This window comes from Macaca mulatta, chromosome 9 (assembly GCF_049350105.2).
Source record: "Macaca mulatta isolate MMU2019108-1 chromosome 9, T2T-MMU8v2.0, whole genome shotgun sequence".
NCBI classification, from domain to species: Eukaryota; Metazoa; Chordata; class Mammalia; order Primates; family Cercopithecidae; genus Macaca; species Macaca mulatta.
Window position 1 is genome coordinate 135,011,633 of NC_133414.1, and position 12,665 is coordinate 135,024,297.

General features: G+C 43.0%; 1 protein-coding gene and 1 long non-coding RNA gene across 4 annotated transcripts in view; one reads left to right on the forward strand and one right to left on the reverse strand.

The window, feature by feature from the left end:
- The window catches only part of C9H10orf88 (chromosome 9 C10orf88 homolog), a 19,886-nt gene extending 19,464 nt beyond the window's left edge, over positions 1 to 422 (reverse strand). The window contains 1 exon segment of the mRNA NM_001194291.3: positions 85 to 422. Coding sequence (NP_001181220.2) covers positions 85 to 248 — 164 coding nt within the window. The 5' untranslated portion in view covers positions 249 to 422.
- LOC144331360 (uncharacterized) lies at positions 353 to 12,407 on the forward strand. Of its 3 annotated transcripts, none has more exons than XR_013398445.1 (4): positions 353 to 644; positions 5,214 to 5,281; positions 10,457 to 11,011; positions 11,610 to 12,407. It is a non-coding gene; the product is annotated as an uncharacterized LOC144331360 (long non-coding RNA). The 3 variants fall into 3 exon arrangements; XR_013398444.1 differs by having other exon boundaries at positions 10,457 to 10,646; XR_013398443.1 differs by having other exon boundaries at positions 10,457 to 12,407.
- The last annotated feature ends 258 nt before the right edge of the window (positions 12,408 to 12,665 follow it).

The following is a 12,665-nucleotide window of genomic DNA, read 5'->3' on the forward strand; positions in this document are numbered from 1 at the left end:
GACCCTCTCGCCTCCCCTCACAGCTCCCAGAGGAGCGGGGCAGTTGCCGCGCGTAGCGACCCCGTCCCCGTCGGCTCGGCGCACCCTGGAGCAGGCGGCGCCAGCAGCTCCTCCCAGTCGAAGTCACCGGGGCCGAGACCGGCCCGGGTGAGAAGGAGGTTGTGGGTCAGGGCCCCGCCTGCAACATCCCAAGAAGAGGCCAGCGTGGGGCGGCGGATGAGGCCCCGGTCCTCGGTCCGTGTCTCCATTCTGCCGCCTTCAGTCAGGCCAGCCCAGCCCCGGAACCTCTCTTCCAGTGCTTGAATTTCCGCCGGTACAACGTGAAAGTGGGCTGCAAAGCGACTTCCGGCTCACTCCGCTTCAAGTACCGGCCACTTCTGGCTTTGGTTGGGAGAGCAGGCACCAGAGCTACGCATGCGCATGTGCCCGCTGGACTCAGGCGCGGCGCTCGTAGTGTGCGGGGAAGCGGGGGAGAGCGGAGCCTGTGGACTGGCAGACCGTCGCTCGCTCGCTCGCTCGCTGGAGACTATGCGCAGGCGCGGTGCACTGCGCGCCGGCACTAGGGTGTTTTTGCCGTTGGCTGTGGAGAAACAGCAGGCGGCGTGGACTGCCGTTGCTGAGCTGGTGTGGAATGTCTGTGTCAGGTAGGTGTGGTCTCGTCGCTCTACGCGGCGTGCAAGACCGACTCCTGACCTCGTTCTTTCCCGAGGGGACGCCAGGGCCTTTTCTGCCTCCGCTACGTCGGGTCTGCAGCGTTTGTGGCAGCGAGCGCGGTGGAGGCGCTGCCAATTCTGGTTATTTTTACTCCGAACTCTCCTAGCCTCCCTCACACATATTCTCGCGTTAGAGTGGAGGTTGAAGGGGATGATGAGGTTTTGGGGTTGAAGGGCGTCTGTGATGGGCATTGAGCCATGCTGGCCTTCGCCGGGTGCCCATCTCAGCTGACACCCCCTGACCCCATGTGTGACCTGCCCCTCGGGCCGCGGGAACCCTGGCAGCCAGGACTGGACGCTCTGGGTGACAGAAATCTGAAATGCAAGAAAGACCCAGGGACCGAAGGCAGGGGCTGCACCATGAGTAGTGTGGAAAGGGGGTCTCAGGACTCTGTTGAAGTAGAATGTGAATTCAGTCTTGAAGGAGCTTAAGGCTATGGATACAGAATAGTGGGAGCAGATGGAACTTTCTAGATGCCCCACAGGATGGGACTGTATATAGTGTGCCCCCTCATCCTCTTCCTGTAGAGGCTTGTGCAGATTATTTTTCTGTCTTTTGAAAAAAGGAAACTCTGAAATTCCACTCGTCTATAATCTAGAGTTCCAAAGTTGTGTTTAAGGTGGTATCCTCTCTAGGAAATAACGTTTTTGCTCACCCATAATCTAATTTTGTTTCAGAGCTGTCTATTCTGGGTTCATGACTCAGGGCACATTACTTTAATCTTTTTGCTTATGTTTTCATTTGAGTTTATGTACTAGGTCGTGTGCCCTCTAGCTAAAAACGAGAATAGAGTAACCTTTGTATTCTGTTTACCTGTGTCAAAGCAAGAAAAATGATGACCAACTGTATTTTTCTATAAGTAATCACCAGAATGTATGTATGGTAGGTGAATTCACCAAGATTGGAAGAGAGAAATGTCACCAAAGGTCTATCATAGCAGAATTGCAAAGTCCTCGTTTGCAAAGGTTTTTTAATATTTCAGACTCATTCTAAGTTGTCTTTGTCATTATTTTTGTCGTGTACTTCCTGCTTCTTGTGGTCATAAGTTAACATTGATCCTAAAAATGTGGACAGTCAGAAGGAAAATAGGCTCTTCAGAAACTAATCTGCAATTTCATGAGCAATATCAATATTGTAAACTGGATTTTGACTTCCTTAAATAAAGCTGAATGGCTAGGAATCAGAAAATGAAAGATTCCTATGGTCTATCCTTTCCTTTATTTCCATAGAGCCAATAAACCACCAGTCTTCATTTTCCTAAAGAAAGATTTTCCTATCTCGCTTTTTCTGTTTCCAAGCACTAGCTTCATCTGAACAATTTCAGGAGTTTCTGTCAGTAGCTGTCATTTTCATTCCTTCCATTTCATTCTTTGCACTGCCCTTTTCTCCTTCTGATGATTGATGTTCCTGACTGAATCAACACCTTCACTCCTTAGCATAGCAGGCAGAGTCCTTTATACTATGAACCCTGCCTACCTTCCAGTTTCCTCTACCTAGAATGCCGTTTTTTTCAATAGTAGGAAAAATCCTATTTATCATGTGAAACCAAGCTTACTTCATCCTGCTATAGAATTAAACAAATTCCTCTGTGCTGCACTTACCACTTTTTTTGTAGTATAATTCTCCTTTGGTGTCAGACTTTGCCAGTTTATATATCTGTGTTCCCTACTATCTGCATGCTTGCTGAGATTAGGCATTATGTTGAGTACAGGTTTGTTGTATGGAATTGATAGATTGGTGACAGCTTTTATCACATAAACTAAGAGCAGCAGAAAAAGGAAAATTAGTACATTCAATCTTAAGCTTTTTTCCAAAGCCAGGGTGGTTATGGTTCAAAGCTGACTTCAATCTTAATATGATCCATTATTCTTGTCATGAATTACAAATGAGTTTTTTGCTTTACTTTTCCCTTTGAAATAAATCATAAAATATAGTTGGTGATATGGTTGGCTGTGTCCCCACCCAAATGTCATCTTGAATTGTAGCTCCCATAATTTCCACTTCTTGTGCGAGGGACCCCATGGGAGATAACTGAATGGTGGGGGCAGTTTCCCTCATACTGTTCTCGTGGGAGTGAATAAGTCTTGGGAGATCTGATGGTTTTATAAGGGGAAGCTCCTTTCACTTCGCTCTTATTCTCTCTTTCCTCTCCCTTGCTCTTCTGCCATGAGTGCGAGGCCTCCCCAGCCACATGGAACTGTGAGTGCATTAAACCTCTTTTTCTTTATAAATTACCCGGTTTCAGGTATGTCTTTATCAGCAGCATGAAGATGGACTGATACAGTTGGAAACTTCCCACCAGTAATGATATGCAAGAACTCAATATTTAGGAGCATATTTCAAATCTGTTTTCAGAATATGAGCCAACACACATTTGAAAGGTACATTTTAGAAAAAGTAACTTAGAGTACTAATTTTCTTGAGCACATTCATTTAGTAATGCCACAGTTTAGATGTTTTGACTATCTTAAGTAGAGTGAGTTCTTACTGTATATGCCCTGCCTTTTACACAGGAGTATACTTCCCAGCAAGGTGGTTATAGGAACTTCCTTCTCAGGACCACTCGAGTTGTACCTTTTCTCCTGCTTTCCCTCTCTTCTGGTCCTTGCAGGTCCCACAGTTGCCAGGAATTCCTTCTCACCCTGCTTCAGTACAGGGCCTGCAATTAAGGGAGGAGTGGAAAAGAACAACCTCCCTATCTTTTTCTCCCACCTTCATTTATAGCTGCTTTCTACCTCATTTTAACTGGAACCTCTGTTCTAGTTAGAATCATTGTTAGACTGTATATCGTTTTCAATACAACCTTTCTGAGGAAATATAGAAATGCTGCAGAGGCTCTTGAACTAGAGCTGAATCTGTGCCCACGTCCGTGGTTATCACCTGTATGACACCTTCTTATCCTAAAACTCTTACGCAGCAGTCTATGGTCATACCACCCTGAACACATCCAATCTTGTCTAAAACTGTTATGCAATAAAGAGTTAACTCAGGAAGTCTGGGAGGTTCAAACCCTGTAGCTTCCAAAGAAGTTGGCTCTTGATCAGCTTTGGGAAGATGACCACTAACCTGTTGGAATGCCCTGCCTGATAAGAGTGTCTTTGTATACCTAGCTAGCTTATATCAACTGTGTGATTTATATAGTAAGGCCACGCTTGAGCCACACTCTTATCAGTTTGATCTCTGGAGGTCAATTTTAAATAATTATTTAAAATTAATTAAATAATAATTACTCTATACCTATCTAGATACAAAGAAAGGTTTTTGGGGGTGAGGTAAGTAGGAATCACATAACCATAGCTTGCTGCCAACTGTGGGCTTTATAACAGAGTTCCTTGACACTTCGGTTCCAGAGCCCTTTTACACCTTTACATCTTTCTAATTAAAAAATCAGCAACATTGTTCTTGAGTCTATAGGAATGTACACTAATGGGAATGAGTATTTAAAGAGTGGATTGAAAAGATAACCACTAGGTCCCTCCCCCAACAAGTGGGAATTATGGGAGCTACAATTCAAGATGACATTTGGGTGGGACACAGCCAAACTATATCACCAACTACATTTTATGATTTATTTAAAAGGGAAAAAGGAAAAATCCACTTCAGCTTCAGGACACCTGGCTTAAAATGAACTTTCTTAATGAACCCATTTCGTAAAATGGTTTTATCCTGTTTTCTTAGGAACTTGGCAATAACTTAGAGGGTTTTAGAGTCTTAAAGGAAGGTCTGGGTGAACAAACTCTTTTTTTATGTTAATGAAGGAAAGTAGCATCCGAGCTAAATCAGCTGTAGGATTTGTTATGTTTCGTTATGCATTCATGGCACTTGCACCTTCAGAAGACGTAACTCATCAAAAATTCTACATAATATGCTGTCAACTCATTTGTAATATTGCACGTTTCCTACAGAAATAACCCATCTTTATGCAGAATGATAGAATTTTGAGGTAAGTTTATTAACCTCCCTTCAGGAATATGTTGTACTGTTGGGTTGCAGGTTAAGGGGAAGCCATAGAGTCCTTTTTACCAGTTTTACTTTTGATAGCCGTGCTTTTATATACAGCATACAATGATGTAGTGTAAATATACCTGACAGCAATACCTTAAGCATGCCCTTACAATGACCCTGCATGGCAGATGTACCTGAATGTGTGTTCTGAGCTAGGGAATCCAGGGCGTGGCCAATCTGGAGATTCGTTTATTATTTATGATAAACATCTGATGCCCCGGCCTTTCCCGCGGAACTTGGGCAGCACAGGGGATTGAGGCCCTGAGTTTTGAGTTAGATGAAGGTTGCCAGGTAGAGGTCATTATGGGGAGATTGTTAAGTGAAAATGCTGTATAAACTGCATGTCTTTGCAGGCAGTTGTAGTTTTCATGCCCAGCCCCTGCCACTGGGCTGTGCAGTTATGTTGTCTAGTCTGCCGCCACTGGCCTCTCCCCTGTATGTAAGCCCCTGATAAAACCCATGTCTCATTTGCTGGCTCTGGGTTTCTTCTTTAGCTTCTTGAACCTGATGCCTTCTCTAGTGAGGTTAATGGGGCTTCTGCACAACATATGAACAGCCAAAGGTAAGTTTTATTAATTTTTAATTATATTTTTCTTTACTTATTGTGGACATTTTAGTTTTCTCACTTTCTCTCTTCAAATCAAGTGTGAGCTTTTTAAATAGCAGCAGCTGTCTTTAGTTACATGTGAATCCCCAGCATTTAATGCATTGTCTGGTACACAAATATAAAGTGAATATTGAATGAGTAACAGCCTTAAAATACAAAGCCCTCTTATTAAACTGTTAAATTGTTTATAATTACTTTATAAATTATAATAATTTATAATTATAAATTTATCTTTACAGTTACTTTAAACATATAACAGTGGTAGGAAGTAAGAACACAGTGAGAAAGCAGTGGAAATCTGTGGGAACTGCTTTTTTCCAAAGTTGTGTTGAAAGCTTCAGAAACTACGGAATTAAAACCTATTACATCATTGTTTCTAAATAGCAGAGGTGGATAATAGGCAGATCCTTCATTAGCAGAGATGGATCTTGTAGCTTTGTTCTTTCCTCAGACATTTTGGTGGTTCTTAGGGTTACTGAGATTGATGATTCTTCTAGGTCTACCCACTTTCAGCAGATTTGGTAATTGCTTTGAACCTCACAATACCAGGAACAGAGTAATCTTGGGGAAATAAACACTAGATATTGTCAGATTAGTTCAAGATATAGTAGTGTTTGACTATCTGGCTCACATTTTAGGATACCTTTATGATGTTTTTATAAAAATTCAATAGGAAGATAAGACTGGTGACTTAAAAATGATTCAACTGCAAGTAACATTGATGTTGAGTTTTTAAAAAGGGAGCCATTATCTTATAAATTTTATATGGACCTCTATTTTGTAGGAGGAGTTGTTGAAATGGGTGTGAGCGATACCTCATCAGAGGGTAAAATAGGAAGTTCGTTTTCACAGGCCCATGAATTTTTGGTGGCCAAGGGACAAACATTTATTAAATGTCCACTAAACTATAAATAACATGTTTTAGACCATCTCAGCAACTAGAAGTGAGATTTTTGCAGAGGTTATGAATGAGTCATGCTGGCAAAGCAAAGGTGAAACAGTTTGAGGCAATTTTTTTTTTTTTTTTTAACAGAGTCTTGCTCTGTTGCCCAGGCTGGAGTGCAGTGGCGTGATCTTGGCTCACTGCAACCTCTGCCTGCTGGGTTCCAGCGATTTTCATGCCTCAGCCTCCCAAGTAGCTGAGGCTGCAGGCGTGCACTACCATTCCTGGCTAATTTTTGTATGTTTAGTAGAGATGGGGTTTCACCATGTTGCCCAGGCTGGTCTCAAACTCCTGGCCTCAAGCGATCCACCCATGTGGACCTTCCACAGTGCCTGGATTACAGGCGTGAGCCACTGTGCCTGGCCATCCAAGGTATTTTTAAAGGTGAAATTCTTTTTGTAACTAGAGTTTCAGAAAGCTTAGCTATATGAATTGGTAAGGAAGGGAAAAGGTGGGCAAAAGTAGTTGGGGGTGGAGTTTTACTTGCCATTGCTGTGATTAAGAAAAGCTGGGCTTTGGCAGCTAGACTGTTAGCAATTTCTGTTACCAATTACAGAACCCTATTGCTAAGTTGATAGAATACTGTGAAGGAAACTAGAGGAGAAAGCCTTCTTCTAAAGATACTGGGGATGGCAGAGGTGGAATCTCAGATTTTCTAAGATGTCTGAGTGTCCTTTTGAGGATGTCATTCATTTTAGATATCAGGGTATTTAGACTCAGAGTTGTCACCTTGCTCTTTCTGCTTATTCCCGGATGAATACAGTTCCCCTTAAGGACTATTAACATGTTTGGAACAGGAATCTATATCAAAGTAAATGGAAAGCTCTCTTAGGAACAGCATGGGAAAATCTAGCTGAGGCTGAAATTGGAAGTAGGTGCTGGGTACTTCTTGCAGCCTATATGGTAGTCAGGAGACCTAAGAGGTAAGGCAAGAACCTCATGCAATGCCCAGGGCCCTAAGTGGCAGCACTGAAAGAACAGCCAGTAAGGTGAGGTGGGTCAAGTAGCCTTACCCTGAATTCAAAGCAGAATGACTATTCCAGCATGAAGCATTACTACCAATGTCATTGCTTCTCTGAGGATCAGAAGGGATGGAATGATGACAACTGAAACCGAACTTATTCAGTGACACTGCCTATGTGACTTAACCAGTCTAATATAATTGTGATTTAAATCAACTTTAACAACAAATCTTTAATAGGAGTGACACATGCCCCTTCAGGGTATATGTTTGTATGTGAGGAAAGTTGGCTTCATCTCCACTGGGGATGAGGATTGCTTTTTGGCTCATTTATTGCCCCCTATAATTAATGGCAGTGACACCAAAAACCAGGTTAGTCCGAACATGAGTACTTGTACCCAACAGAGCAATAAAAGTTTGAATCCCTTTCCTCTGCAAAGTTCCTCAGCATACTCAATTTTTTCCTTAAAGCAGCTAAAGTTTAGGTAAAGAGAGAGGCAAAAGGTGGCACAAAGGGGCAGAGTCACTGAGTGCCAGGAAGCAAGATTTACTTTAAGATTCAGGCTGGGCATGGTGGCTCATACCTGTAGTTCCAGCACTTTGGGAGGCTGAGCCAGGCAGATTGCTTAAAACCAGGAGTTGGAGACCAGCCTGTGCAACATGGTGAAACCTCATCTCTACAAAAAATACTAAAATGAGCCGGCATGGTGGTGTGTGCCTGTGGTCCCAGCTAGGAGGATCTCTTAAGCCTGGAAGGCGGAGGTTGCTGTGAGCCAAGATCGTTCCACAGCACTTCAGCCTGAGTGACACAGCGAAACCATGTCTGAAAAAAAATAGAAGCAAGCAACTGCCTGCTCAGGCACACAAAATGAACTGCTTTACCTCTGCCCAAGCTGTATATCTTCATTGATAACACCACTTCTTTGAGCTTTGGGCACTTGGTGACATAGTAGCCACAACCACATTGCCTATCAGCTGGGGGTAAGTAGGGATTGCTGTCTCTTTGTCCTGATGACATTCCTTCCTCTTCCCACTCAAAGAAGCAGCAACCAAGTTGCCATTTAGGCAGCTTGTTTCAATCCTGCCTCTTACCACTCAGACAATAAAAATTTAACAAGTAGGATGCTGGTGGACTTTTACCCTTCACCTATCTACAACTTGGACAAAAGCATTTGCTTCTAGGTCTTGGGTAGTTTTGAGTATCCTAACTCGGCCCACAAGGACCTTTTGTTCTTTCTTTTCTAGAAAGCAACTGCATTCTATCTTAATCATCATCATTACCAAAACTGTCATGAACTATATAAGGTCTGAGATTTTACCCTGTGTACTTAGCTTACTCACAAGCTAATCAGTTAGAAGCTGTTACTCTTTCATGATTAGTGGCAGAAGATGTAAGACTCCTGGGTCAGAGACTAAGGACTTTATTACTCACAGCAAAGCAATAATCACAGCTTCATGTTGGCTTTTTCTATTTCCCATTCCTTTACTCCCACAGTGATGACACAGGGGGCCCATGATTGGTGCCTATATACTCAGGGAGTTGCACTGCAAAACAGAAACACTGTGTTTTTTGTTTGTTTGTTTGTTTGTTTTGCAAGATCCACTGTGTTTGTAGCAAACAGGAGCAAGCTTGCTTTCTGTCTGGAGGAAGACATGATTTCATTTCTGAAAATTGCTCACTGCACTTCATCTCTCAAGATTGCTTATTGAAACATCATCCTAAGAAATAACTTAGGTGTAAAGAGCAGTCAGGGTTTTATTATTGCCATACTAAGGGCAAAGGGATACTAAGGGCACATGGAAAATTGCTTCTCTCAGCAAGTATAATCTTTAATGGAGGGGAATTTGGCAATATCTAACAAAATTGCATATGCATTGGCCTTTTGACTCTGCTCCTGCTTCTAAGATTTTTAACCTGAAGATAAGTGTTAAGTAATACAGAAATATAAACACGCAATATTTTTTATTTCAGAATCATTTTAAAATGTTGGAAACTTAAATGTCCAGACATAGGAGAGTGATTGAATTAAATATTGTACATCCACACAATAGAGTACTATGCTGCCACAAAAAAGAATGAAGATTTCTATGAAGTGATACAGAGTGATTTTCAGGATATACTTTATGCAGGGGGAAAAAGTAAAGTGAAAAAAATTTATATAATGCTACCTTTGTATAAGAAGGAAGGGGGAGTTTAAATACATGAGCCTATTTTCTTTTGTTTTTGAAATAGGATCTCGCCTTGTTGCCAAGGCTGGAGTGCAGTGGCACAATCACAGCTTATTGCAGCCTTGACTTTCAGGCTCAATGATCGTCCCACTTTAGCCTCCCAAGTATCTGGGACTACAGGGATATACCACCGTGCCTACCTATTAAAAAAAAAAATTCTCGAGACAGAGGTCTTGCTGTGATTTCAGAGTTGGTCTCAAACTCTTAGGCTCAAGCAGTCCTCGTGCTTTGACCTCCCAAAGTGCTGTGATTACAGGTGTGAGTCACCACACGTGGCCTCCCAGGCCTATCTTTGCAAAGAAATAGAGGAAAGAAATCAAAATAAAATGTGATTGGTTACCTGCAAGAATTGGATAGGAATGGCATAGAGAAGATGGAAAGTAACCATGTTAATGTTTTGTGTACTTAAATATAATAAAAGTCAACAAAGATAAGGGACAAAAATAGCCCAGGGAACTTCTGAATGCACTATTTTGAGCACCAACCCATTCATGCGCAGGGGGAGACATTTCAGCTAAAATAACTTAATTGAAATTTGAACAACTTTTCATTGCAGGTAAGACAGAGTGAGTTTTTAGTTTTATTTCTGCCAAGTTAACTGTTTTCTTTAAAAAAAAAAAAATCAATTTAAAAAATCCAGAATCTGTACAGTATATTATGCACAATGTTGAGAACATAATCCAAAATTACTTGATAGACAAAACACAAGAAAGTGTGGCCCATTCTTAAGAAAAAAGACAGTCAATGGAGGAAAGTGAGAAGTCAAGAGCTGTGGTTTGAATGTGTTCCCCAAAAGTTCATGTGTTGAAAACATGATCCCCAATGTGACACTATTAAGAGATGGGGTCTTTAGGACATGATTCATGAGGCAGATCCCCCATTAATGGATTAATGCTATTATTGCAAGAGTGAGCTGTCACAGGAATGGGCTCCTACTGAAAGGATGTTTGGCCCACTATTCTTTGTCTCACATGTTTGCTTCCTCCTTCTACCATAGGATTACCCTCTCCAGATGTTGGTGCCTGGCTCTTGGACTTCCCAGCCTCCTAGAACTGTGAAAAAAAAAAATTAAAGAAATTAACAGGAGGTGGCCAAGATGGTCAGCTAGAAGCAGCTAGTGTTTGTGGCTCTCACAGAAACGAATGGAAGGAGAAAGTAAATACAGCACCTTCAACTGAAACATGCAGGTACTTGCTTTGGGAATAATCAAGGAAACAACTCAACCCACAGAGAACAGAGAAAATCAAGGCAGGAAAATGGCCCATCTGGGAGCAACACAGAGCCAAGGGAACCTCCCCTGCCCAGGGAAGTGGTGAATGAGTGTGTCACCCCAGGAAGCCACACTTGTCTCATGGATCTTTGCAACCCTTGGGTTGGGAGATGCTGTCGTGAACCCGTTTCACCAGGGCCTTCAGTCTGACTGACACACAGAGCTACAGGGAGTCTGAGCAGAGCCCCCACAAGGGGATACATGGAGACTTGAGAGCGTTAGATACTAGATGGCTTTCTGGGCATCCCAGCAAAAGCAAATGCAACTCCAGCAAACTGGGAGGTGAGACACCCCAACCCATATATACTCCTAGGAAAAAGGCTGAATCCAGGGGGCTGAGCAGCAACAATCTACAGGCCCCACTTCCACGGCACCTCACGGGACAAGACCCACTGGCTTGGAATTCCAGCCAGCCACCGGTAGCCAAATTGGAGCTCCTGGGGGAGGGGGAAGGGCACCATCTTTGCTGTTTGGGCAACTTAACCATAGCAACCTTTGGGCTTTGGAAAGTCCAAGCCAACCAGGGGCGGAAGGGATTCCCCAGCGTAGCACAGCTGCTCTACAAAAACACGGCCAGACTTCTTTTTAAAGTGAGTCCCCGATCCTGTTTCTCCTTTCTGGGTGAGGCCTCCCAGCTGGAGTCTCCAGCCACCCCTGCCAGTGTTCTTGGGCCAACAGAGTTTTGAAACCTCCCTGGGACTAAGCTTCCAGAAGGAAGGGCGAGCTGCCATCTTTGCTGTTTGGGTGACTTAGCCATTCCAGCCTTCATGCCAACCAGAGGGTAGAAGTGGTACCTAAGTGCAGCACAGCTGCTCTATGAAAATGTGGCCAGACGGCTTCTTTAAGTAGGTCTCTGATTCTGTTCTTCCTCATTGGGCAGGACCACCCAACTGGAGCCTCCAGCCACCCCTGCTGGCATTCTCTGGCCATTAGCACCTGCAGGGAGACAGGAACCCCTGTATCCACCAGCACTCTGCTGCAGCTGCCACACCATAGCACTCGCCAGCACAGTGGACCCTAAACCATGAGGAGCCACAGGACAATGGCAGGGCTTGATGCAAGTCCCCCAGAGTTAGAGAACGCAGTCCAGGAGTTGGAATCTGAGCTTTGGCCCCCTAAAATCTCTCAAAAAATGAAGCCAGTTGACAGAATTCATCTTATACCACAGTCAAACCCTCAAGGTCATCAAATAGGATAAAACAAACAAAAAACCCAAAGGTCAGCAGCCTCAAAGATTGAAGGTAGAAGCCTACAAAGATGAGAAAGAATCAGCACAAGAATGACAAAAACTTAAAAAGCCAGAGTGCCTTCTTTCCCCCAAAGGACTGCATCACCTCCAGCAAAGGTTCAGAACTGGGCTGAGGCTGAGATGGCTGAAATGACAGAAGTAGAATTCAGAGTATGGATAGGTACAAAGTTCATTGAACTACAGGTGTATGTTGTAACCCAATACAAGGAAGCTAAAAATCATAAAACATAGCAGGAGCTGACAGACAAAATAGCCAATATAAAGAAGAACATGACTTAGCTGATAGAGCTGAAAAATACATTACAAGAATTTCATAATGCAGTCACAAATATTAATAGTAGAAGAAACCAAGCAGAGGAAAGAATCTCAGAGCTTGGAGACTAGCTTTCTGACATAAGGCAGACAAGAATAGAGAAAAAAGAATAAAAAGGAACTGAAAAAACCTTCAAAAAATACGGGATTATGGAAAGAGACCAAATCTATAACTGATTGGTGCACCTGAAAGAGATGAGAATAAAACCAACTTGGAAAACATATTTCAGGATGGCATTCATGAGGACTTCCTTAACCTAGCTAGAGAGGCCAACATTCAAATTCAGAAAATGCAGAGAACCCCCAGTAAAATACTTCACAAGATCATCTCCAGGACATATAATCCTCAGATTCTCCAAGGTCAAGATGAAAGAA